The following is a 27,391-nucleotide window of genomic DNA, read 5'->3' on the forward strand; positions in this document are numbered from 1 at the left end:
CGTACTCACAGCGAGGAAAACCTTGAACAAACATTTGGTGCTCATTTAAAGCATGGCATTGTATACAGGGAACTGTGGCCTTAGGAAAAAACATAAAAGAAATATTTTTTTTTTCTTTTTTAAAGAAAAAAAAAAATCAAGGCTTGGATTGTGTGAAGCAAAAAAAAAAAAAGGTCTTGCTTCCAAGATTTTTTTTCTTTTCCAGAGAGAAGCTTTCTAAGTTGTTTGGAGAAAACTGGAGCAAAGGTTGAGTTTAACATACTGATTGTTGGTGAAGGGTTTAGCACAAGTGAGCAAGGCATTTCAATTAGGTTTCATTGGGTTATCCAATGAGTGGGGAGGGAGACGCATTCAAAATGTAGAGCAGTAATTCCTTCATGGCTGCAGACTGGGCAGGCATGCAGTGTGGTGGTGGGTGTGAAGTGGACCAAAAACAAAAGCCTGCTGTGTTTTCTAGACACTGCAGCAGCAAAGTAATCTTTTCTTTTTTTTTTTAAACAGTTTTTATGTTTTTTACATAAACACTTAATGATGTATGTGAGAAACACAACCTCAGCCATCTTTGTCACAGCCTTTTCTAATGAGCAATTTAAAGTATTCTTATTTTCAAATATCTTGAAGGACACTACTGACATCCCACAGCATTTTTTTTAATCTATTGCTTAAAACATGTTGAGTTAAACTTCACAAAGACCAGTAAAACCACTGCGTGATAACCTAAAAATGGTTCTCGCCACCTTGTCTTCAACTAAAAACAAAGCAGCTTCATATCTAAAGGAAAATGAGTGCAATTTCAGCACCATGTCTCACTTTTGTTTTGTTTTTTGCATTATAAAGAAGCACTAATGTCTAAAGTCAGTGGCAAATTGGTGCAGCACCTTAACTTAACCACCTTACTCTGCAGTCTTATGGCAGCTACAGAGGATGTCATAGCCAGTACGAAAGTTGAAAAACTAGACTGTGTCGAAAGACTCAGACCTGTGGCTTGGAACAAACACTCATTACATTAAACATTTTAACTTTGCAACACAATGGTTCCCAGTGTATTTTCCACTGGGAAAGTCCAAAAAGTATTCCCTCCTCCTCAGCAATTTTCACACTAAAAAGCCATCCAGTGGTTCCTTATGCAGGTGTGCTGTGAAAAAGTAAAATGACTTTACAAGGGAGGCAATTACTTGCTCCCTAAATAGAGCCAGGTAGATTTGGACAATGGTTTCCCTTTATACAGTCAGAGGAAAAAAATCATTTTAACCCTTGCTTAAGTTTTTTGGGGTTTGAACAGTGAGAGACAGAACAATAACAAAAAAAATCCTGATAAATGCATTTCAAAAAAGTTATAAATTAAGTCACATTTTCATGAAAGAAATAAGTATTTGATCTCTTTCAAAACACGCTTTTGTACTTTTTGTAACCTTTGTTGGCATTCACAGAGGTCAGCTGTATCTTGTAGTTGACAAAAGTTTTGCGTACATCTCAGGAGGGATTTTGTCCCATTCCTCTTCGCAGATCCTCTCCAACTCATTAATGTTTCGTGGCTGATATTTGGTAACTTGAACTTTCAGCTCCCTCCACAGATTTTCTATTGGATTAATATGCTTCCTCTTGAGCCAATCTTTTGTTGCCTTGACCATGTGTTTTAGATCACGGATTGTCATGCTGGAATATCCACCCACGATCCATTTCAATGCCCTGGCTGAGAGAACAAGCTTCTCACCCAAGATCTGATGGTACATTGCCCCATCCATCCTCCCTTGATGTGGTGCAGTTGTCCCATCCCTTTGCAGAAAAACACGACTAAAGCATAAGGCTTCCACCTCCATGTTTGACAGTGGGGATGGTGTTCTTGCAGTCATAGGCAGCATTCCTCCTCCTCCTCCAAACACAGCGAGTTCAGTTGATGCCAGATTTTGGTCTAATCTGACCACAACACCTTCACCCAGTCCCCTGAATCATTGAGATATTCAGTGGCAAACTTCAAACAGGCCAGTACTTAGCAGGGGGACCTTGCGGGCACTGCAGGTGTAGTGTGTTACCATACATTTTCTTGGTGACTATAGTCCCAGCTGTCTTGAGATCACTGACAAGTTCCTCCTGAGTAGTTCTGGGCTGGTTCCACACCGTTCTCATTGTCATTGAAACTCCACGAGGTGAGATCGTGCACGGAGCTGCAGACCGAGGGAGATTGGCAGATAATTTATGGGTCTTCCATTTGTGACTAATCGCACCAACTTTTGTCACCTTCTCACCCAGCTGCTTGGTGATGGTCTTGTAGCCCATTCCAGCCTTGTGTAGGTCCACAATCTTGTCCCTCATATCCTTGGAAAACTCTTTGGTCTTGGCCATGCAGAAATTAATTGCTCCAATGGACAGCATTCTTTTATACGCATAACAAGTTGCGAAGGCTCCCAATGGCAGCTCGTTGTCTGTATAAGACAGACCTGGGGGCTAGAAGTCCTACTGATTGATAAAAATGTGAATTAATTTCTAACTTTTCTGAAATGCATTTTTCTGGATTTTTTTGTTATTGTTCTGAATCTCAATGTTCAAATAAACCAACCATTAAAATGACAGAATGACCATTTCTTTGTCAGTGGGCAAACTTACAGAATCAGCAGGGGTTCAAATAATTTTTTCCCTGACTGTAAATCAAGTCAACATTTAAACACTGCATTTGTAATTACTCAGGGAAACTTTGTCAAATATGAAAATTTGTTTAATTATATGAAAAATGCAAGTGTGACAAGATAAATAAATAAATAAATAATAATGATGAGGAAGGGGGTAAATACTTTCTCTGTTTGACAGCCCTGCCACCATGAATGACTTGGGGAACAGGAAATCTACTAAAAGTTCTTTAACTCATATCAATAACATTTAAATGATATTATCTCTTTTGCTTCTAACTTTTCAGAGTAAGAGCAGAGGCAACAGGAAAAGCAGCAAAAGCAGCCAGAAGCATTCTGCCTTTGTCAGATTTTACCACTAATGATGATATGCTAGAAAGGCTTCACCCTGTGGCAGGTCTAATGTGCTGGGACAATTCATCCTTGATGGCACTTTTCCTCCCACAGCCACATGCGCATATCCACTTCTTGTGGCTACGTCCACACTAGCCCGGATAGATTTGAAAACGGCGTTTTCGTCTGATAACGCTCCGTGTCCACACTGGCGTTTTCAGTCGGTTTTACAGAGTTGTGCGTCCACATTGAAACGTCCGAAAACGCTTACGTTCCAGTCCTGCGCATGCGCAAAAGCGAGTGAGAATTAAAGAATTGGAAGAAAAGCTATCTGGAGCATGTACAAACTGATATTCATCTTTTTTTTTGGGCTGTCAAAATTGAGAGCAATCAAAACAACTGCTGTATAATGCACTCCGCTATCTTTGTTTAATTGGTCACATAACTGCATCACATGACTAAAATGCGTCATCGTTTTAGATGACGCATTTTAACGCAGTGCGTTTTCGAGTGTCTGCACTGCAATGGAACAGCTCCGTTTTGAAATGTATTCGTTTTTGAGAGCGTTTTTCCTTGGGGAAAACGGCATCTCAGTGTGGACGGGAGGCCAAAACGGAGAGAAAACGATGCGTTGGTGTGGACATAGCCTGAATCTCATCCAATAAAATATCACCCTGGCCTGAATGTAAAATTTCATTACTCAGACCAGAGCACCTTACTCGACCTAAAACTTGACCTTCCACAAATGTAAAACTTTCCCAAAAAATTCCAAAGAAACGTTGGCTGTAAAGGTGCTGTTGTGAATGAACAACACAGGAACATGGCGGACCTTTATCGAAGGACACATCTGACATTTCCTGTACCGTCCTTTCTGTTTGATCACGACAGCAGCGCGACAGTGGTGCCCACCTCGACACTTCCTAACTCCGACTGGTTTTCTGCTCTTCTCTACCTGCCCGGTGGCTCTTTAGTTACAGCCTCTTAGGAAGCAGGTGGAGGAGCTCCTTGAGAATGCTCACCAAACTGCCAGAAGGTTGTTCAAATATTTACCCCTGGATAACATTTCCTCTGAGGCCTTAATCTGCTCGCTGCCATTAATGGGTTTGTTTTGCTAATATGAATGTTTGCTTGTACAGACAGTTAAATGAAGTACCTCGAAAATGGAACGTGCATTTCCATTCGCCTTATCCTGACAAATTAATTAGTGTCTAAAGTAATGCTGGGAGGAAAGGCAGCCTCACACATGCAACAGAACGAATTTCTGTAGTGTTACAGTTGATTAAGGAGAAGCCCTTTTACTTATTCTTCATAATTCTTGTAAATAATGAAGGTTATGAGCCGGGAGGGAACATTATTACATATTAAAAAATTAAGTCCCTCTAAATTTAAACAAATAAACAGACGCTTTGGCTTCTTATTATGCACAGAGTGGAGTTGGAATAAGATGTTCTTTGAGGTGTAAGAAGATGGAACAATTTCCAGGTTTGGGCTCAACAAGAGAAATCTCTGCTCTGAGGTAAAAGACAGAAAGGAAAGAGCGAGTCTAACTGCTGTTTCCCTGCCTCTCCTGATCAACTCATCTTCCTACTTAATGAGGCGAGGAAATGCTAATCTGGGGCTTAAAAGGCCTTTAATTTTCTGTCGTTTGCTAGTGTTAAAATCATCACAAGCTGGATAATCTTAGCCCTCACACATCCTGAGTATGTTTACACTGCTGACTCTCAGCTGTCTGCGGGGGCTTTTGATTTAAAGATTACGTGGAGCTTTGAGATATCAAAGTCAACAGTCCGTTTTCCTCTAATCCACATTTCGCTCCCTGAGGGGGTGGGGAGCCCGGCCACTCTCGCTCTCTCGCGTAGCTGGAGGAATATCATTTTCAAACACTCGCTGCTGTCTTCTCATGGGCCATTTTCCATCAGTGGCAGGCTGCTTCTGCTAAACAATACTCCATGCAAAGCACGCTGGCTATCAGGCTGCCTTTTCAGCAGCACGCACTCTCGATCGAGCAGCATCCTACAGGCTACGGACGCGCAGCAGACTCACATGCTAAAACCCATTTACATATGAAAGCGCTGCTCTGCAGAAACCACGGGGTGGGCAGAATCAATTACCACTAATTAGCCAAGATCCCGTGTTCACAGTGGAAAGAAATTAGAGTCGATTTAGCTTCTAGTTTGAACTCAAAACCACAAAACCCACAAAGAACACTGCAGATCATGTGGCAGATGTCAAAGGGTCACTACCAGTCTGCAGAGGTAATAATGGTCTTTATGAGCTTTTGTGCATATGTGTGCGTGTTGCCGTTGTAGGTCTGGTAAGCGTGTCTCACCTGAATGCAGAATTTTAGCCGTGTCATGAATCGCAAGAGAGACCAACGAAAAGTGTCTGTAGAGCGGGTAGCACAAAACCCTCCGTCCAAATGACACCAGGACCTCTTGCAGGGAGCCGTATGTCTGCAGGAAAGAGAACAAGACATTTGTAAGAGTATCCTGCACAGAGCCAGAGCACAGAAAGGGAAACACAAAGATGCAGCTGGCTGAAAGGGCTTGAGGTTTATCCATCCCCTCTTATTCTTAGACTGAACACTGGCCCTTGTTGGTGAGAACTGCAGTTGATGGTTCTGTAATTACTCCTAACAACTACTCATTTATAGAGCTGGCAAAATAGAGGCTTGCAACTCTTAAACACCTCCACAGCCCTGGACTGTTAATTGTTGCCTCTCTTTAATCACTGCTATCACTCTCTGATGTTCTCTGCACTAATGGACATGGCCTGGAGACAGAACGAGAGATTTTTATCACCCCCCTCACCCTCAAATTCCCTCGTTTTTTTCTTCTTCTTTGTGGCTTGTTAAGGTTGTATTGCAAGCTTGCAAGTGCATGTCATTGGGGATCATGCTTTCCCTTGGGCTTGTTTAGCAAGAGTGTAAATAAGGTCTGCTGCTCCCGCGGGTGGGGGGGGGGGGGGGGGGGGGGAACTCACAGTCACACCAGCACAGTCGACTGAGGACAAGTAAACAAGCAGCAGATGGGGGGTGGGGAGGTGGGATAAGGTGGCAGGGAAAGAGGAATGTTTGGCATAAGAGAGGAAAGAGAGAGCGAGTCAAGTCAGAGCATTAAAAACAGATAGCAGACAGCAGAATGGAGCGAGGCAGCAGAGCTGTATCAGCAGTGACACACAGATAGACAGGCAGTCAGAGACGGAGAGGAATCCATTGTAGAGCAGAACAGAGCGAGGAGGTGGTGGAGGAGGGGGAGACTGAGTGAGGTGGCCCCTCAATGGGAGCTGACAGCTCTACTGACTGACTGACGAGCAGCAAAGGGCTGCCGTGCAGGTGAAGACTGTTCTGCGCTTCCCTGTCAGCACAACAGGGAAACTACTTCCTCTCAAACCATGGTCTAGGTCTAGGCTCCCAAACGCCTCCAAGAACCCCCACAAGACTTGTTTAGAACAGCATTTTGATCACAAGTGGTAATCATGTGTGCGTGCCTAAAACCTAATGAGGACGCTCTGGGATCCCGTCACTCACTAAACAGTCAAATGCCCTCTGGGACCCTTTAACCACATGTGCAGTGTAGTGTGTCCCTAGCGTTAATGAAGGATCGTATATTCAAGTGCATCATCTGTTTTGGCAGATGTAGGATAGAAGCATGTTACCCTAAGTGCGAGACAACTGGCAAGAACAACCCACAGCCCCTATGCGCAATAACAATGACTGAGCAGCTCTCGGGGTGTGTAGCAGCAACTGTCGGTCGAGGTTTAAGCTTGATTTATAGCTGTGTGTGAAGGGATAACAGTGGAGCAGATGTGCACCTCCTCAAAAATGCGACTTTATCTCTGTAGTGTTGGACAACTGAGATAACATCCTTCCACTCTGTAACTTTATTTTAAAGTTGCATTTGTCTTCCCTCCTTTGGCAATGTAAGTGACAATTTAGGAGTTCTGATTGTTGATTAGTGGTGGGAAAATTTTAAGAGCTCAAAAGAAAATAATCCAAAGAGCAGCTGGACGATATGAGGAAAATCTAATATGATGATATTTTTTGGCTATATCGCGATACATGAAATCTATCACAGTATGTTTAAATAACCTCCCAATCTGGTAGTATATACACACAGATGCTCAGGTGATTAATGATGCATTAATGTGGGAGAAAATAAAACCTCACAGTGAATTACATGGAGACAGCTTAATACTGCCATGGCAATTTATACTCGATGGTTACGGTAAAGCCATTTTGACCATCATATGTGGAAAAACCTGTGATACATCGAGTATTTTTGATATATCGCCCACCTCTAATCCAAAGTACAAACCAACTACAATTTAGAGTGGACTTCAACAACGTTTCAGCAAGAAACAGAGTCCCGTCTTTAAATCTAGTCATGTGTCATGAGGGGTGTACTGTGAGGTCAGATTACGCTTTTTGTGAGCTACGCTGAGTTTAAAGCCAGTCTTTTAATAGAATGGCTCTCTATTCATCTGGTTAAATCACCACGGTGAGGATATAACCAGGTCAGCACCAGGTTATGTTCTGAGTTTTAGTTAAAACAGTCTTAAACGTATCCCGTTGTCACTGATTCTTTTATTTACAGCAGGTTTTAAGTGTGTTACAGATTATCTGCAGGGGGAATGTGTTTTATATGTGCAAGCTGTTAAGCCATAACTTACTAAAAAATACTGAGTGAAGTGTCACATTGTTGTGGGAAAGCATAAATCTACTCTAATCTGCTGGAACTGAAGTGTATTTTTCCATTATACTTTTTACATTCTTTAGAGATTTTCAATCATCATTTTCTTATCATTGTCATATGATCATACATCATCATAACTTGTCTGAGTGGGCTGCAATTATAGGGACCATTTTTATATGGAAGAAGAGTTTTTTTTTTTTTTTATGTGAGTGCACACAGAGCCAGAACCAAGGAGCCAGACTTAACATTGATAACCACTGTTGTGGTAGCATTCATCTCCACCTGGGGTTTTAGGATTTGTCAAACCAGCTAATGCAAAGAAAACCTGGCTGTGTAGAACTTATATTATACACCTCTTTGGTGTTGTTGTTTTTTTGTTCTCAAATGTAATGACAAACTTTTAAATTGACTCTGTGTGGCAACAATAAGAAGTGGCTTGTGGGTATTTAGTAGGGCTGGATATTACCACTGATTTCTAAAACTCAATTCTGATTCACAAGGTCCCGATTTAATTCGTTTCAGTTTTGACTCAGACAGTCAGAAATATTATAATTCTGATCATTTCTCGGTACATATCCATATTTTCATATCTATGTACAAAAACAAAGCTGACACAATCTGACCTTGTGAGACTTCATCAGAGGTGTGAGCATCACAGCAGATGTCTTTGTGTCAAAGTAACTGAGGATAAAACACGAAGGAGATTTTTCTGGCCTGGCTTTTTATAACAGATAACCACCTTAAAAATATTCTGCAGTAGATCAAAAACTATGAATCAACATTACCTGATGCTGCTGAAATGAAGCAGAGCAAAGTTACAAAGGTTTATTAGAGACACAGCCAAGTGTTTTGTAATTTGGCAAAATTTTAAAAAGTTTACATTTCTTCAGTATTGAACAGCAGAAACTGTTTTCTTTTAAGGAGTAATTTTGTAAAAAAAAAACAAAAAAAAAACGGTGCGGCCAACACAGCTGTACACAACGGTAGATTGGTGCGTAATAAGCAAATAATGCAGAAAACAGATTTTTGATTGGAAACTGCTCTTGACGTACAGAGAGAGCAAGAGAGCTGTGCAGGAAGTGTGATTTTATCATGGTGGAAACAAAACAGCAAAAGTCAGAAGGAACTAATGAAGATGTTTCTCAAATGTGAAGCGTAGTTTTGATTTTCTTTTGCTGCTGGTTCAGTCAATTTTGGTTGGAGAGAGACAACCTTTCATCCCTGACGGCATGTCCATGTGCACGCCGTGGGGCTTTTTGTGTCTATTTTTATGTCTTTTTGTGAGTTTAACCTGAGATTCTGGTGTTTCTGGCAAAATACATTTGTAAAAAAATCGATTCAGGATTTACTGAATGTGAGGTGTGAATGTGGGAGTGAATGTGAGTTCGAATTGTTGTCTGTCCCTGTGTGTTAGCCCTGCGACAGACTGGCGAACCTGTCCACGGTGTACCCCGCCTCTCGCCCTATGACAGCTGAGATAGGCTCCAGCACCCCCCGCCACCCTGAAAAGGATAAACGGAAGCGGATGGATGGATGGATGGATGGATATCGCTTTATTCAAACCAAAATGCCAAACAAAGCTAACACAATAACAACTGATGGTAATCTAACTAATAATTTACCAGTCTCGACAAACATTTATTCAATCTACTTCAAACTTGGCTCATGTGTTGCTGAGTGAGAGTGGGCATTTCCCCTAGAGTGTCTTTCTGAGGGCACTGACTGATGAATCTCTCGCCCCCATGTAACAACGTTTAAACCTAACCCTACTTTGGCCCATACAAAGTTTGAAACAACACACCTAAACGGATGCAAAAAAAAAAAATTCCAACTTTTTCCAAAAACATGACCGCTGTGATGATCTAAAAATTCAAACTGGTTCTTGTAAAGTCAACGGAACAGGTTTCCATTTTACTTTTTGTTTTTGTTTCTAGTTTCCTGTGGCGAGTGACTTCAGTCATTTGTGTTATTTGGAAGAACTGTTGCAAGAAAGCTGCAACCCGCAATCTTCTCGTTATGCACAACAGCCATGTTTTAAACAGGAACACAGTCTCAGAAACACTACTGCATCCTTCTAGACGTCCTCTTTGGAACACAGTAATGTTTTGATTACCTGCATTTAAAGCATATCTGCAGCTGCAAAGACACTGGTTAGTGTCTCCTTGAATGGGCTCTACTAGTAAAATAGTTGCTGGTTGTTAATAAGAAGCCAGTTCATGGTTTGTGTTAGTGATGTTGTAATAATGTTGTAATAAACAAATGAACTTCAGCACTGCCCACATCTAACTCTAAGCCAAACAACCACAATTTGCCGCCTGTTTGCAGTCACACTCATGTTAAGTGCGCTGAAAAAAAAGAGTAAGTAATCTTCCCTTTTCCGTGCCATGATCTCTGCCATCTCAGCACAATGGTTTCTTTGCATTTCAGTGAATGAATAAACCTATCACTGAAACTGCAAAGGAATAGTCTCACGTTGAGTAATGAGATGAGGTGAAACAAGGTAGCTGCATGCAGCAATATAAGTGTGTCCACAGTCTCTCTGTGTCATTGTTAAGCGCCTTCCTTCACGTGGCATCGGTGTCTAATCTAAAGCTAGTTCAACACACAGACAAGAAACTGGTCCTATAATCATGGGAGGCGTATGCTCTAGCAGTTTATTAATATGACCTGAAATGCTTTTTGACTTTCATTTCTTAAAATTTCAAAAAAGCAGGTCGCTTATGAAAAGGTGTCAAAGCCGAACTAGCTGTGCCTTCCTTATTTCCTCTTCCTCTTGGCTGCCTTCAGCCACATCCAGTAGCACTGTTTCCAGCAGAACCTACCAAGCTTCAATCAATCCGGTATTGAAATCTCGTTTCAGATGATCCACATGCTTGATTCAGCAAAGATCTCACACCAAATGCTGTTCCTGAAACAACCTCCCCTATTTATCCAGGCACTAGGAGTACACTAACTTGTGTGCACCCATAACTATAACTTCAAAATGACTCCTCGCAGAAATAAGAGGCTTTTTGGTCACTTCCACCTCTTCCCATTTGACAATATATTGCACAACAAAATACTTGATCTTGTTCCAAGAAGCGGCGTTAATGTGTAATCTGGATAACAGTGCTGAGTAAAATGTGAAAGCTCTGAAGCAAGCATATCTGTTTCAGGTCAGGATTTACTCAGCAAATCTATGCACACTTCTCAGTGAACCGGTTCCTTTAAGCAAGCCAAATGAGTCAAAACCATTTTGCATTTCTCTAATGACTTTATCAGTCTGATCAAGAATCAGTGGTTAACAGAGTATTGTACTATATCATACTTGTGAAGTCTAAACCGCACACTGACAAAGACATCTAGAATTTGCACAATTTCACAGAAATACTTTATATGATAATGTAGCCCAGAAAGCAACACAACTAACTGTGGTGTAACTGGATGACACAAAATACAGCAAATGGAATTTCTGCCCAAACATGGCCGAGCTGGGTTGTCAGGGACCATGCACTCACTGCTGTTTGTGGTGTCAATGTGAAAAACAAACTTCTCAGAAAACAACAGACTGGATGGAGATTTTAGACAAGACTCCTGTGTCTGATGCTGTTCAAACACACTCTATACACTAAAGCGATGGTCTCATGGCAGGTTGTGAGAGCAGACAGTAGAAGACAGATCACACACACTCAGAATTTCAGCTGGGAGCGCCTGTTGCTGCTGTAGTAAATGCCTCTGGTTTGACAGATAGATGGAGCCTGGGCCCGCTCTGTTTACTTCAGTGCAAATATCAGTAACGGAAAAGGCAAAAGAAAAGAAAAAGAAAGAAAAAAAAATCAGCCAGGGTATCGATATATTTACACAAAGTGAAACTTTATATGCAACAGACTCGCAGATGCATTTGAAAACCTTTTGACATTCCCCTCAACAGTCTAATTACTTTTTACCACATCCAGCCTACCCGCCAGACAGTAGCTGCTGCGGAGCTACAAACTTGAGAGGATAACAAGAGGAGCTAAACTTTTATATTTATTTATAGCGTTCTTGGTTATATCCAAATTGTGTTATTTCAAAAACAGCCTGTGGTTCAATACAGGCACAGCATTTTGTTCATTTATTTAATAATTTTACAACGACTGCAGAAAATGCCAGACAAGGTTGGCCTGTCACTTCTTTTTTCTTAACACTTGACTTTCCAGAAGGAGGGTTTGCAAGCAAACTTCAATGCCATTAGTAACTTACGTTACCATAGCGACTACGGATGGGTATTGATAAGATTTTCACGATTCCGATTCCATTTTGGATTCTGTTTAACGATTCGATTCTTTATCGATTCTTTTTAAAAAAGGAGAACACTAAGGTCGATTAGCTTAGAACTTTGTTTTATATCTTCTCTTTGAACAAGATAGAAATTTAGGAGTAACATGGCCTTACAAACCCAGCAGTGTGATCTTAAGAGATCCACAGCCTACGGCTCTTCAATGGGGTGTCACAGGATCCCCAGGAAAAAAAATTGTAAATGTAAAATAATAAAATAAATATTCTTCTGTAGCAATAACAAAGTATAACATAAATTATTCTGTAGCAATTACACAAGACTATCCAGTAATGTCCCTGCCTGCAATTAAACACATTCACCTACTGAAAATTGAGGGTATCTGCTGTGGCAAATGGGTGCAAACCTTTGACCACAAACTTAGTCACTGCTCGGTGACATTCGTCTATCCTGGCCTGAAAGGAGACGCTACAGGTAGACTGCAGCGAGAACTGCCAGCATCTGAGCCAGACTCTGTCTGTCTCATCATGGTCACCTAAATGCACAGTAATGGCAGGTTTTGTAATAAGGCAGATCGCGCTAACATAATATGCACTGTTAGTTGATTATTTACCTGCTGCATTAACGGGAGAGGACGTACAAACGTTAGCGCTGCTGCTGGGTCGAGATTCACGAGTCCGGAGCGGAATTAAAAACACGACATTCATTTAAGGTCATCGCATGTTTTGTGAGCAAATGCTTTTGCATATTCGTAGTGTTTCCTCCTTTAAATGAAATATCTACTTTGCAAGTATTGCAGGTTGCCCTGTTGTCATCCGTTCTCGTAAAGTATAATCAAACTTTTGAGCGTTAGGCGCCGTGTTTCCTGTCAGGTAAATGACGCTCCGCAACATGGTGACGTCATTCGGGGCGACCGGAATCGATAAGGGAATCGTTTGCAAAAATGGCAAACAATTCCAAGGAATTGAAACAGCGGGAACCGGTTCTCAACAAGAACCGGTTTTCGATACCCATCCCTAATAGCGACCAGAGAGCATTATGGGGCAGAGAGGAGGATGTTACTCTCGCATTTCAGGAGGACTCTGCTGATAAAAGTTACCAGCGGTCCCGAACCTTTATTGTGCCATGGACCGGTTACACAGTGAATTCACGTTTATTATTATATTTACAAATATATAATAATAAACCAAGACAAAGTTTTTGTCTTGGTCGTATCATTTTATTTTGCTGTATTTATCCACGACACCTTAAAGGACCGGTCTGTGAAAATATTGTCTGACATTAAACCGGTCCATGGCCCAATACAGGTTGGGGACCGCTGGTCAAAGACACAGCTACAAATAGCAGCTGAAATACAGTTGTGCCATGATTTCTGCCGCTTTGTTCTTGGACTGTGGGCTTACTTAAGTTTTAAAGTAGAATGGGAGTCAGAGCCTTTAGCTTTCAGGCCCCTCTTCTGGTTCTGCTAGTGTGTCTTCCTGTTAAAAGGGAGTTTTTCCTTTCCACTGTCGCCAAGTGCTTGCTCGTTTTAGGTTGTCTGATGATTGGGCTTTTCTCTGTATTATTGTCAGGTCTTTACTTACAACATACAGCACCTTGAAGCAACTCTTGCTGTGATTTGGTGCTATATAAAGAAAACTGAATTGAATTTGCTACAGACAGTCGTTGTATAACAAATGCATGCCATGCTTCTCGAGGGTGTGGGTAGCACAGAGGCGCAGCATACTGGGGATGAGTCCAGCGGTCGGTTGAAGGTTGCACCGCATACATCTCAAAACCAATCGTTCTGTCTGTGAACACGACAGCTCAAAAGGTTTTGAATGAACTCTGATGCAACTTTATAGTGGAGTCATGTCAGCAACCCAACAAAATTTAGCTTACAGCAACAGAGGTCTTCAAGGTCAACTTCATGATTTATTGGTGGAAAATTGACAAAAGGCCTTATAAATCAGAAGTGTGGTGTGGTATTGTCAACATATAGAGCGTGACCTCTGACCTCTCCTTCAAGGTCAAGGTGTGATCTGAAGGTCAAAGTGATAATAACGCTACATAGAGCTATATAAAACTATTCCTACTGCCATTGTTTGCATTGAGAGCATATAGAGAATGATATACGGGGATTCTACATATCACATTAACCTTTGAGCTCATTTTCAACATTTCACATCTGCCAACTTCATCAAATATATAAAATGGGTTTCAACAGGCTAACAAAAGCCCTGCTCTGGTTTTTACTGCACTGCAAACTTCTTAAAGTGCATTTAAAGAAAAATAAACAAAGAAAACAAAATAAATACTGTTCTCTCAAAAATGAATACAGTCCAGAGAGTGAGTTGTCTTGACGAAGGTTTGCGCTCTTGAAGTGCTTCTTGCTGCGTTATAATTCACTCACCTCCAGCCAGCACAGAGTCCCACTGAGTTTTCTGATAGTCCACGGTGTTTCCACCTGCAGGGAAGAAGAGAGAAACTTGTCATCTGTGCAATAACAGACAGGAAACGCTACAAGAACATACACTGAAATAAAGTGAAAGCACCACAGCGAAGCAGATGCTCAGAGTTCTGTAAAGAGCAGGCTACGAGCCATTGGAAATAAAGTGGGGGGAGCCTCCACATTATAATACCGAGTGGAATTAAAATATTCACCTATGACAGATTTTGTTTTCATAGCTGAGATTTAATTCAACATTAAGGCTGTATCAAATATTTACCACATGGTTTAACAAGGCAATCAGATTTGTTCCTCTCGCTGCAGCAGCTACCTTTAGTGAAGTGACACAGGGAGACCTGGACTGAGCTTTAGGATCTGCTGGTAATCTCTTAAGGCTCTGAACAAAATGGAAGGCGGTCTAAAGGATGTGAGGATAGAGGGCTTTGTTATCCAAGGATAAGTGCTGCTCAGGAGGAGTTTCCTCTTCACACATATCTACACACACACTCACATTGTGTTCCCCCTCCGTCGAGCGCACTTCGTAGGTGTAAGCCAGCAGGATGTCCAGGAGGCTTAGCCACGCTTGGTAACGAGACGCCTTGTCCAGCAGGTAGGAGCGGTTGGTGAATTTCCTCAGCTGCTCTTTCTCATCATCAGTGAACGGTACAGCTGCACGAGACCAACGATTAGACAGTCAAAACACACGAAGCAGTCTAGTTTTTAATGCGCACACAAAAAGAATCCAGCTGTGGGTGTGAGAAGAGGTCACAGTGGTTAGGCTCCTTCTCACAGGTAAGCTCCCTGCAACGTACTGTCAGTAAATGACTTTACAAACAGTCGACAGACACATCATTTAAGAAAGCTCCTCGGCCACAAGTCAAAGACGCAAATTAACGATTTTTCACATCAAATACATACTGAAACCAGCACGCATCGAGGTGAGGAACATAGTCTCACTGCAGGGATAAACAGCTTAATAAAAATAGGTTTAGTGCAGTAAGTCTTTAAGATTATGTCCACACTAAGCCGGATAAATATGAGCTGCGTGCCATTTTGCTAACCTCGTGTTGTAGTCGTGTTGAACAGACAAAAGAGAGCCTTTGAATTACAATGAGACGTGAGGTAGGGTTAAATATGGACAGATCTGTGACCGATCCTGATGCATTTTAAGGGAAAATAAAATACACACACTACCGCATGTCCGTGATAGACATAGCACGTCGCCGAAATACTGAAGATTACAGTCCAGCTGTGTGTGAAAATATGTCAATGAAAACTAAAACACCCGTCTTATTTATTCTTATTCAGATGATGCTGGATTAGATATCCATTTTTATTACAAATAAAAGATCACAGTGTAGTGTGCCACTCAATAAGATCGCACAGCAAGAGCAAATGATAGTCTTAACAAGCAGGAACCATTGTCCACCTCCTCAAATCCCAGAATCCACACAACAAAACGACTGCATCAAATGGATTTTCCTCTCCCTGTCTTACTACATCCACTGTGTCAGGGCAAGAAAAGTCATTGTCTTCTTACCGCAAACTGATATACAGTTATGTCTTGTTGCATAAACGCTGTGCGCACAATTATAAGGCAAGTAAGTATTTTGACTACATCATCAGTTTCAATGTGTAGTTTCCAAATCCCAACAATATAAACAGCAGTGGCTCGTGGTGTGAATTGGTCAGCTCTAGTTCATGTCCAAGACTGAAACCTTACCACCACTGACCAAGTTAAGTTAAAATATCAAGACTGCGCCAAGAAATATCTGAAGACAGATTTTTGTAAAGGGTTTTATGGACTAAAGAAATGAGAATAATTCTTGAAAGGCCAGATCAGTATCAGTAACAGGCACAGAGCTCCGCCAGATGCCAGCAAGGTGGAGGTAGGGTACTGGTACATCTTGGTGTTATTAAAATCGACCTTTTGGATTAAAGATCGCCTCAAAATCAGCTCGCAAACTACTGCCAGTTTTTAGAAGACACCGTCTTCAAGCAGGTGCAGGAAAAGATCTGAATCTGTCAAGAAGAGAGTGGTTTTTATGGAGGACAATGCTCCATCGCAAAAAGATGAAAGAATAATGACACAGTCCCCTGCCTCACCTCACCTAAAATCCTATCGAGAACTGACAGGCTTTATGAATGGAAGGCTGATGACTGGAAAAAAACAGGGGAAAAAAGGGTTTCTATACTGGTCACAGATGTTGTTTTAAATGTTTATTTGTAAGTTTAGAGTCAACGCGGGCGTTCACACCAACCACGTTTTTCACAGTAAAATAACTATTTTACCTCAAGCACATGGCTAGACGCTGCTCCGGGTCAATCTCTTTCTCTCTGAACGCATTTCTCCACTTCCACAAATGTGGTCCCAACTCTACCAGCGAGAGCTCAGACTGACATCCTGAAATATGCACGAAAGCTTCAACTCCTGGATCAAACGGTGAAATTCTCCATGCTGCTGCTTTCTTGCGACAAATAAATGAATCCAGAATCTCTATTTCTTCCTTTTTTCCTTCGGAAACATCAGGACCAGCTCACGATGGCTTGATGTCGACTTCGTTTTTTTCTCATGCATTTTCTGAGGATACAATTTTCGCAAAATTGCAATGCTATATGACAATTTCACATCCAACATATTCAAAATCTCATGTCCTTTTTTTGTGGAATGTAGTTGTAAAATGTAATTTAGTTGCACAATAATTCTAAACACCAATAACTGCCCAACATTCACGTTAGCGCTGCACGATTTTACATAAAATGAGAATCACGATTTTTTTTGCTTAGAATTGAGATCACGATTCTCTCACGATTTTCTTTTCCAATATAAATATTTATTGCACTTATTAACTGCACATCAACTTCGTAACAGTTGAGACTGAACATAAAAACAATAAATAAACATAAAAACAACAAATGTCTCACATTTTGTCGTTGCCGCAAAATGTTGTACTGCTTGAAATTCCGTCTCCACCGTTGCTCGACACTGCGTGTATAGAGCAGGTAGTGCAACAATAGAAAAATAGTTGCGGGACGGCACTGTGTAGCGTTTGTCTAGGATGTTGATCATTTTCCTAAATCCCTCGTTTTGCACAGTGTTGATGGAGCCATATCTTTGGTCAGGTGATAAGTAACAGCCTCCGTAATTTCTTTGTGCCTGCGGGAGTTCGACGTGTATCGGGAAGCGCTGTATAAGGTTCCCGTTATTGATGTTTGGGTGGTTGACCGGGACGGATTTTCTCCAGTCACTTTCTCGTCATCCCTGTCGTGCTCTCCGTTGTTTTTTCCCTGCTAATTTTAGCAGCCAGCTTCTGTATCACGTGGTATAAGGCGCCGCCCTTGTCATCTGTTGAGCAGGAAGAGTGAGCGCTTGTTTTCATGCAGATTACGTCCCGGATCAAAATGCGGTACAATCGTCATCTTGTTTTTTTGTTTTTTTTAAATCGTTGTCATTTGGAAATGAGATCGCACATAAGTATGAATTGAGATCGCGATTTTCTAACGATTAATCGTGCAGCCCTAATTCACGTACACAGATATTCTCTACAAAAGCCAAAACTTTTACTGTCTTAAATAATCAGGTTTGACTTTATGTAACGTTTTGGATTGATCGCGAGCGCTGTAGTTGCTGATAATCAAATTAATCCCCCAAAATACGACATGCCTAATAATTGTGCACAGGTTATACAAGAGAAAAAGAATCCGTCATCTGTGACGGTGTCTTCAGATGAAACCCAGACTGAAGGTTTGCACGCTGTTTTCTCACACACACATTTTGACTGTTGCCCAGTCCATGGCTGTGGTGTGATTGCTGATTAGATTCTGTGTTAAAGAGCAGAAGCAAAATATGACAAATAGGCCCACATTAAATAAGCTAAATTAGCAGAGCTGATGTTATTAGTACTGTGCGTGTTTCAAAGCGGCTTTGCATTAAGAAAAATTGGAGCTCTGTAACATGAAAATCTCCAAACCTCGGCTTCCTTTCTCTCTGCAAATTCGCTAACTGTTGTCTTTTGAAAGAGACATCTGCTTAATGGGGATCTGTGGCAAGCCTAATGGGGCGACACAAACAGACTTCAATCCCATTTTAAGCGATCTGCGATCATTCGGTATTGAAAGGCATGCTGAATGTCTGCGGCAACATGCTGTAACTCCAACTCCCCCCACCAAGCAGCTTATTAAACAGCTGAAAGCAATCCCCCTCTCTGCATGAGAAAAAGAGAGTCCCTGCTCCGAGCCCTTGGTGTGCAAGGTGTGTGCTGGCTGGAGCAAATGCACACACGCAAACACATTTGATATACACAGACACACAGACACACAGACACACACAGACACACACACAAGCAGCGCTTCAGAGTGATCTCCTTGGCTGCAGTGGGAACTTGGCTGTGCTGCGAAGGAGATTCCTGCTGCATTACGTCAGGTTTCAGCTCCCTGCAGACACTACCTGAGCCCCTCGTCAGTGTAGCTGCAGAGGGAGAGCTCAGACACAAAGATCTGCGTGCATGTGCACTTTCAACGTAACGGTACAGGCACCGAGATAAGGGGAGAAGCTATAAATATGAAACACCAAAGTGACTCACTAGCTTAAGTAACAGCTATCTAAGTGAATGTGCATCTGTGTCGCTCAAACACATGCGTGCGTGCAAATGCAAGGATGCATGAGCACTTGAGGAAAAACAAAGCAGCCTCTCTCTCCTTCAGCACAGACCCAGCAGCTTCGTGCTGCTGATATATTTTCTATTAACTCCGCGTACCCGATTTACCCACCGCCACGTTCATTCATCTCCACTACGGAGCCAGTCGATTCTAGTGGGCATTAGCACACAGCCTATGAGGGCCTCTGCTGATTGCAAATTAATTTCTGACCTAAATCCTCCTGTTGGAACGGAAGCCTGGCTCGTCACTGCTCTCTACAGGTCCAGATGGCCGGATGGCATGGAGCAAATATGCCTGGTCAAAACACTGCTGAGGGCTGGAAAACGCTCAGAATCACACAAATGCTAGAGGTCAAAGTTTGACCGTGCATACGAGAGTCGGTTAATTTTGCGCACTCACACTGTGATGATGTCAAAGATCGAATCAAAGGGACATTTAATGATCAGTCTGTTCAGACGTGAGCAATGTTGCGGCCTAAATCAGCAGAAGACCATCTAAGCTGGTCACAGGTCCGGTTTCTACATCCAGCCATAACAAAGACACAAAGAGTGTCAGGTAGAGAGAGAGGCCAAGCTGTCAGGAGCATTTAAGCTGGACCAGTGCGTTAATACAGGCCTCCAGTGGACAGCTGTGGCCTGTCAGCGCGCTGGCCCTGACACTGGAGAGCACAAAGGGGCCGGTTTTCTTGTTTTCTACTTCATTAGCACTTGGGTCCACATCCATCTGTCAGGTGACATATATATCAGGCTTAGCAGAAGCGAGGGGGGGGTAGGGGGGTGTCTAGTAAACCCAGATAGAGGAATTGGAGATCTCCGTTTGAAAAATATGGCAAACAGTTAAAATCATGAGCACGCTTTCAAGATTTGACGGCAAGCCGCTTAAATCTCCTGACTGACGCCATTCTTCACACTCGGCTGAGGCTAATGCTATTCGAGCTGTCAATCAAGCCATTAAGTTTAATTTGGCCCATTTATCTACGCCCAGGCTCCCGACTGAGCCACTCTGTCTTAGAATGCAGAATGAGGAGAGGGAGCCGGCGGAGCTACAGTGAACCGTAATGTTCATCGGAGGCTAAACTCCAAGATGAGGCTAATGGCTTTTGCTGCGCTGACTGATGGCTGCTCGTCAGCGCTGGTAAAAGCACGGCCGGCAGCACTCCCTCCAGCAACGCTGCTATCTGTTTAATCTAAATCCTCCCTTAAGCGTACAACATCCATTCACTGCACACAGGCTGTAGCTGTGAGCCGCAGTGAAAGGTCTGGAATTAGCAGACTGTTAGGGAGGCTGGATGGCACAATTACACGGTCTCTCAGAGTGCTAGGGTTCACAAGCTATCACTCCCGTGGAAGTGGCTGAACAAAGAGAGGAAACCGGGAGCCCTCCGGACAACAAGCAACTCTTCTCAAACTAAATTCATAGACTATTAATGTAAGCAGACGGGAAAAAAATGATAGTTTAAATTAGTCAGCAGGCAGCAGACGGATGGAGAGATTAGGGAAAGTCCAAGTTCAATCCTTCATAATGACAAGTGTCTTTCCTGTTCAAGTGCCCCGAGGCACTTTTAGCAGGGAGCACAAGCTGAGGTCTGTCCTTCTGTTAGAAGGGCCCACTGCAGAGACTTGTGCGTCCTTTAGGATTTCATATACTGTCAGTGTCTGACAAGCTCAGCAGTAACAATCTTTTTCGCTCTGATTCAATCCGCAGAAGTACTGGGGAGACGATTTAAAATACAGTGAATGGGAAAATGATCAGTGAGAGGTTAAACTTATATAATAAACAATGCATGATTGCTCTCTTTATTTTTGAAACGTCATGCCACCTCCTGGTAGCATTCAGTAATTACTTTGCTGCTGTTCTAATAGCTTGATGAATGATCCGCATTTAGGTCACAGAATGTGTGTGACATTGTTTTAAGTAATTGGACATAAAGGATGCAGACTGAGGGCGGTAAAGCATGCACTGCATATGTAAAAATGCAGATGTGAGTTGCTCATGTTTACTTTGCAAACATTACAGCACATTAAACTACTACAAAACTTGGGTATCAGGTCTGAGTGTTTCTAGATCAGTGATGGAAAGTAACTGAAAACATTAACGTGATACTTTCAGCACTTATTTAAAATGCACATGCAGGTTCAGTTTTAAAGTACTCAGATTTTACTATGCAGAGTATTTCAGTTTAATGTTTTTTTACCTTTCCACTCTACTACATCTCCTAGAGCAGGGGTCTCACACTGTGATTCAAACTCGTCTGTGACCTTTAGTCAACATACCTATGGTATCAGCTTCAAACTCCTATGTTCCTCGTTCTTGAGTTATCGCATTCACAAACTTATGCGTCCACCCGCTCTGCAGGGTGATGACTAGGGCTGTGCGATATGACCAAGATCTCATATCCTGATATTAAGACATCTATCGTCCCAATAACAATATAAATCACAAAAATTTAACATTTTCTGACATCTGACATTTTCACAAATTCTGTGAGTCTCGTGCAGCTCGACTTGCGGGAAGTGTTTCCAGCTGCGTGTCATGTAGCTGGAGTCGAGTGTTTTAACAGATGCATGAAACTATACATTTTTAGACATAAGTTGTAACGGCCGCCGTTTTCTTTGTGAGTATTTATTACACGGCGTGCTGCGGGGAAAAGCCTGTTCTAACGTTTGAGTCTAAGGTTTATTTTTAGCACCTGGCGGCTCTTTTTGACTTCTCATCCGTAAATAATCTGCTCTTTCACGTGATTCAGTTTATTTTGAAAAGTCTCAACAGGATCTTGAGCTTTATTGTGAAAGGTTTATGTGGAACATAAACAAGCGGACACGGGATGGTGTTACCATTGTTGTTGCTAACGACAACGCATAAAACCAGGCGCTTGTCTGTCCGTAGTGTGGTTATATTACATATAAGAGAAAGAGAGAACTTTAAGAAATTAAAGCCACTACAGTGACCATCAAAACGATGAAAAAATATTGCCGTAAACAGTTTATTTTGCGACACCACGAAACAAACGATAGCGTAAAATGAAACGATAGACGTTTTTATATCATCATCCGATATATATCCTTATATCGAACAGCCCTAGTGATGACAATACCCCATCAGCATCGTGTGGCTGAGTGATAGAAACTGTTAAAACTCCACCTCTGTTCCTTGCCTTAAGATATCTCAAGTATTAAATATGTAGTTAAGCTTCCGTACAGTGACAAAACTGGGACTTTTACTGGTTTATTTTCCAACTTTGTTTCCTTTCACAACATGTAAAAATGAAATTTGTGACTTTGGACCAATCACAGAAAAATGTCCAATGTGGGCCAATCACAACAGATCTGCAGGATTTGTAAGTGGGATTATTGATCCTGATTCAACTAAAAACTCTGGTTTTGTCATATTTTACAATAAATCTAACATTAAAAAGACAAATGTAAACAAATCTGTGTTGCAGGACTTTCTCTACAGTAGACAAAAAACACTGTGTGTCATCCAGCTACAACCCTGAAACGCTGCTGACACATCTTTATGTATCAGTAAGAACATTTTAACATTTTCCATAACAGTATCATGCCATGTTCTCAAGAGCAAGTCATCTTTCTTTAATACTTTTAAGTGCATTTAGTGAGTAATGCACTTGTTCCTTTACTTTAGTTTGATTCAAAGGCAGGAGATTTACTTGCTGACATGAGTACTTTGTCACCCAATGTTTCTTATTACAGCACATTTATCTTATTAATTTATGTCTCCTTTTTAGAAACAGCCAAAGCAGAGACTTATCTCAACAACAGTAATTAAACAGATTTAGATGATGACATAAACTCACCAGATTCGCCCTCTTGCTCTGAAGAAGGGCTCAGCTTTGTCCACCATGGCCTAAACTTCAGCAGCCCCTTTATCTCACCATCCTCAAACCAATCAGCCCTGCAATTACACGCAGCTATAACTGAGTAAAAACAGAAGAGGATTAAAGATGCTTTACCTGAGAGGTTTTTAGCCTTGTTAAACTTACAGGTAATGGTCAGTAGAGAAGGCTGATGCTTCTGCCTCCAGCCGAGCCTGCCTCCTCTCTGCTGCTGATGTTCCTTCTGGGTTCTTGATGTCGATCACGTCACTGAGCTCTTTCTGAAGAACATTTACAGCACGGGTGAGTTAAAGTCCAAATCTGTAATGCACCTTCATCTATCCATGGATCTTACCTGCAGTCGGGCAAATACTCCACACCTCTGATTGCCGAAGCCATATTTCTGCAGGGCTCTCAGCTCTTCCTCAGACTTCTCCGTGTAAATCTCCTGCTCAACCTGCCAATCAAAGTCTTCTTCATCTTCGTCTTCATTATCTCCCACCCTTTCACTGCACTCTTTAGAAATGATAAAAAGCCACCATTAGGACTGGGCAATATATCGAGTTTTGGTTTTTTTTTTTAAATATCGATATATATTTTCATACGAGATATAAGATGTGACAATATCGTTTATATCGATATAGTCTATGTTATAATATAATAGTATACGTTATAATTATACTTGTGGAGCCGCAAGTTTGCCTCTTTCGTCCACTTTTGTCTCTATGCAACGTTACTGGGCCTCGCCTCTCCTTCACTGAACACAACTCCCCCTCCTCCCCCATCGCTTCACCTGCAGGCAACGACAAGATGGACACGGAAAATCTCCGTTAACGAGTTACCGCGGATCGCCCCGTGCGTCGGGCTGGACGGCGTCAACGTGTTAGCGAGCTAACCGCGCTAACGAGCTAACCGTGCTAACGACATGCATGGCCTAAAATCCTTTCATTTTCTGAAAAATCGATAGTGCGCCTTATGTATGAATTCTGGTTGTGCTTACTGACCGCGAACCGTTTTTATGTGGTACACAGCGCTCAGCAATCTGTCAATAAATGTTTTAGTTCGACTTTGGTAAGCTACGGAGCTGCACCGCTTCATGGAATTGTCTGAGCATTACGGCTAACGGCTATAGCGGAGTGATACGTACTGTGCTTCAACGTAATATTACCGTACTGTGTGTGTATAAGGACCATAAATGGCACCTGTTAAGAGACACGGTTACGAAGCAGATTTCAAACTCCAGGCTGTCAGTCACGCAGTAGAACTTGGGAACAGAGCAGCTGTGAAATCTGTCTCTTTGTTATTATGCTCAGCGTCTGTTAGTTTACATTTTGACTGCACAATTGTGAGCTTTTTGTTATGCACAGAACCAACATTGTTTTCTTTTATTTATGGAGCATTATTATTTAATAAATGCTCATAATTTATTTTTGAGTAATTTCTTCATGTACATCTACGCTGCATGTTAATAAAAGTGCCTGTGTGACATCTGGGACACAGCTTTGACTAAGAACTCTCTTTTTGTTCTTACCTTATGGCTTAAAAAAATATTGAGATATATATCTTATATCGCCATCCAGCTAAAAATATCGAGATATGAATTTTGGGTCATATCGCCCAGCCCTAGCCACCATTGTAGAGTGTATGCCATCTTTTCCACCCGTGTGCACAAACTTAACACTGTCTGGACAAGCGAGGTAAGCAAATGAGTAAATGTCTTACCAGTACTCACTTCTTCCACCAATGGTTTGGCTGAACGGGAGCCCTTTGGGGCGAGGAGACTTGTTAGCATCTGAAGACCTTCAAAGTGCTCTCCCGGTGTCTCCTTAGGGACCCAAAGAGTGAAAAGACCTATAGCAACATAGCACGTGTAAGAGATCACATGTTTAATGTACTGTGTGTGTCTTTGTCATGAAATGTACTTGAAAATGAGGGCGGGAAGCAGCAATAACCCCCCAGGAGCCAGAGGCAGACAGAAATGGATCTGGGAAGACTGCACCATCCATGATGCAAGAGGACTGGAGACCTAAGACCACACATCTCTGCGATATCTGTGCACCCATCCCACCAGGAGAAGGAGGGAGGCCCTAAAAGGGCGCCAAGAGATGGAAGTCCCAGAGGCAATGTGCAGCCGACTCCATTAGGGGCCTCCCTCCCTGGTGTGAACAGAGATCAGGGTCCAAGGGCTCCAGGTACCCAAGAACCACCCAATACCCAAAACACAAAGATGCACCTGCACATACATTGACCTCACGACCCTCCTGGCGAGCAGACCCCCCTTTCACACACTGGCAGAGTGTGTGAAAGGGCTTGAACTGCCGCTGTAGGAAAAAGCACCTACTGTGGAGTATGTACTTGTGAGCATGCCTGAAAAACCTACTGAGTAGGGCTCCACAGTCGCAACAAGCAGACTGTTTTTCCCACCCTGCAGTGGAAAGGCAGCCACTGCCCACACAGTCCAATGTCTCCATACTTTAGATCACAAGAAGTACACAACATCTAAACAGCCTCCAGCCAGACACAGAAACTGTTTTCCAACCGACACTACTCCCTACCCAGGGTGAGAGAGACTGTTCTGTACCTTAATTCAATGTTTTTTTTAAAGATTTTTCAAAACCTGCAGTTTCCTTTGGGGAAGAAAAATCATAATAAGGAATGATTAAAATTGTAGCTATGATTAGCTGACCCGCAAAGCTAGATAATTAGCATTCCTCAAATGAGTATTTACTTGCTTTCCTGCATTTCATAACATTTTAGACTGAGTGCGTGTGACTGTTGATGAGCCAAACAAAGCTGCTTTTAGACTTCACACTGCGCTGAGGTAACTTTTAGATGAGAATTTAGATCACAGACATTTTAAAAGAGACACCACAATAAATATCAGAGAAGATCTTAAGTCCTGCCTAACAACATGACAAATACCTGACACCATCCAGCATCAAATCCAACTCAAATCATGGATTACTGAAGTCACTGATTCCCATGCATGTTTCTACAACAAACCATTGCTGATCAACCAGGCCATCTGTCCGCACCGTGCCTCATACTCCAGGAGCTGCTTCACAGAACCGCTATTAAAACTAAATAGGCAACACATGATTGATGATTTGAACGGCTTGGCAACGACGCAGAGATAATCTGATGGTTGCCTAAAGACCTCATAAACTTTCAATGCACCCAAGCGTTAGGGCTTTGAAGTGCTTTACAATGGGAGATGACTAATTGCTCGAGTTGCAGGCCTTGCAGAATGGAGAGCCCGGAAGAGGGATCTTAATGATTGCTCATTATAAGTCTAAACAAGGACACTCATTAGCGGAGCTTTATTAGCAGATGTTACAGGCTTATTTAGACGCTGCGTGTTAACTGGGGCCATGCTGACAGACAGGCAACGAGGTGTCAGAGTCCATAAGGCAGATGTCTGCGTAAAGACGGCTTCATTATGACTGATTATGGGCAAAGGAACGTCAAAGACAGACCACAGTGATGGGAAGTAGTCAACATCACACTCATAAGCATTATGATTTGCTCATTAAAGAGTTAAAGAAAATCCCACATGAGCTGTCACAGTCAATGCAACAGAGCTTCCTGCACTCTGTAATCATTATGACATTAAACATGGCTCCAGCATCCATTTAAATGGGATAAAATAACATGACCAGCTAAGGCTAATTTACCATTTATTGAATGACTGAAGCATAAAGGGGAGATGCCCCGAGGTACAATCGGTGACTGCTACTGGAACTGTGACAGTGCAACATCATCACCAACATCATGTGAAGCAAACACAGCCAGAATTTTGTCACAATATGCCATGAAGTCTAAATACAATCAAACATAAACAAAATTGGTTTTCTAAAGTATGAAAAAAAAATGTATTTTTGATATCCACTTAACACCCTTCTTCACCCAATCTGGAGTCATTAAAAGGAGAGGCAGAGAGGAGAAGGTCAGAGCCTATCTCAGCTGTCACAGCACAAGATGTGAGGTCTGTCTGCTCGGTCATCACAAGGCTAACACAGAGAGGCGGACTCATGGCCACACCTACAGCCAATTTAGACTCACCGACTAAACTAGCATGCATGTCTTTGGGCTGTGGGAGGAAGCCCAAGAGGGACAAGACTCAAGCTCCACACAGCAAAGTCCTCAGAGAGCCAGCAGGTTTAAAGCAAGAACATTTATACTGTGAATCTCATTTTTTCCACCTAAAAAGATTACCAAGGTAACGTGTGCTGAACACAGAGGTTCGGTTTAAAATCTACAGGAAGTGCCACATTGTCATAGAATCACATGTTCTAAAAGTGATCTAGATCTCAGCTGACAGGAAAAATTGCATATTCATAACATGTTTAAATGAGGCTTTCTGAGCTCTAATGCATGAAACACCACTGCTCAAGCAATAAAACCAAAACATTTCCCTGGGAACATTAAGACAATCGCTCCCACGTTTTCCATGTTAAATTAGAACTGAGTCTGTGATTATATGTTGAATCCAGCCTCTTCTTCTGCTCAAATTTCTGAGTTATCCTTAAAAAAAAACAATCACACTAAAGGGGTAAAGCAAATATA

At 42.1% G+C, this 27,391-nt stretch overlaps 1 protein-coding gene across 4 annotated transcripts in view; it reads right to left on the reverse strand.

The window, feature by feature from the left end:
• Positions 1-27,391, reverse strand: part of shq1 (SHQ1, H/ACA ribonucleoprotein assembly factor) — a 47,761-nt gene that overhangs the window by 15,197 nt on the left and 5,173 nt on the right. For 3 of the 4 annotated variants that reach the window (XM_085158418.1, XM_085158417.1, XM_085158416.1), the window contains 7 exons: positions 24,548-24,676; positions 23,181-23,341; positions 22,994-23,106; positions 22,808-22,905; positions 14,846-15,003; positions 14,299-14,352; positions 5,287-5,410 (listed from right to left, as the gene is read on the reverse strand). In XM_085158418.1, coding sequence (XP_085014544.1) covers positions 5,287-5,410; positions 14,299-14,352; positions 14,846-15,003; positions 22,808-22,905; positions 22,994-23,106; positions 23,181-23,341; positions 24,548-24,676 — 837 coding nt within the window. Of the gene's footprint in view, positions 1-5,286; positions 5,411-14,298; positions 14,353-14,665; positions 14,753-14,845; positions 15,004-22,807; positions 22,906-22,993; positions 23,107-23,180; positions 23,342-24,547; positions 24,677-27,391 lie in introns of all 4 variants that reach the window. The other variant, XM_085158419.1, reaches the window with a different exon arrangement.

The sequence above is a fragment of the Neolamprologus multifasciatus genome, chromosome 5 (genome assembly GCF_963576455.1).
Source record: "Neolamprologus multifasciatus chromosome 5, fNeoMul1.2, whole genome shotgun sequence".
NCBI classification, from domain to species: Eukaryota; Metazoa; Chordata; class Actinopteri; order Cichliformes; family Cichlidae; genus Neolamprologus; species Neolamprologus multifasciatus.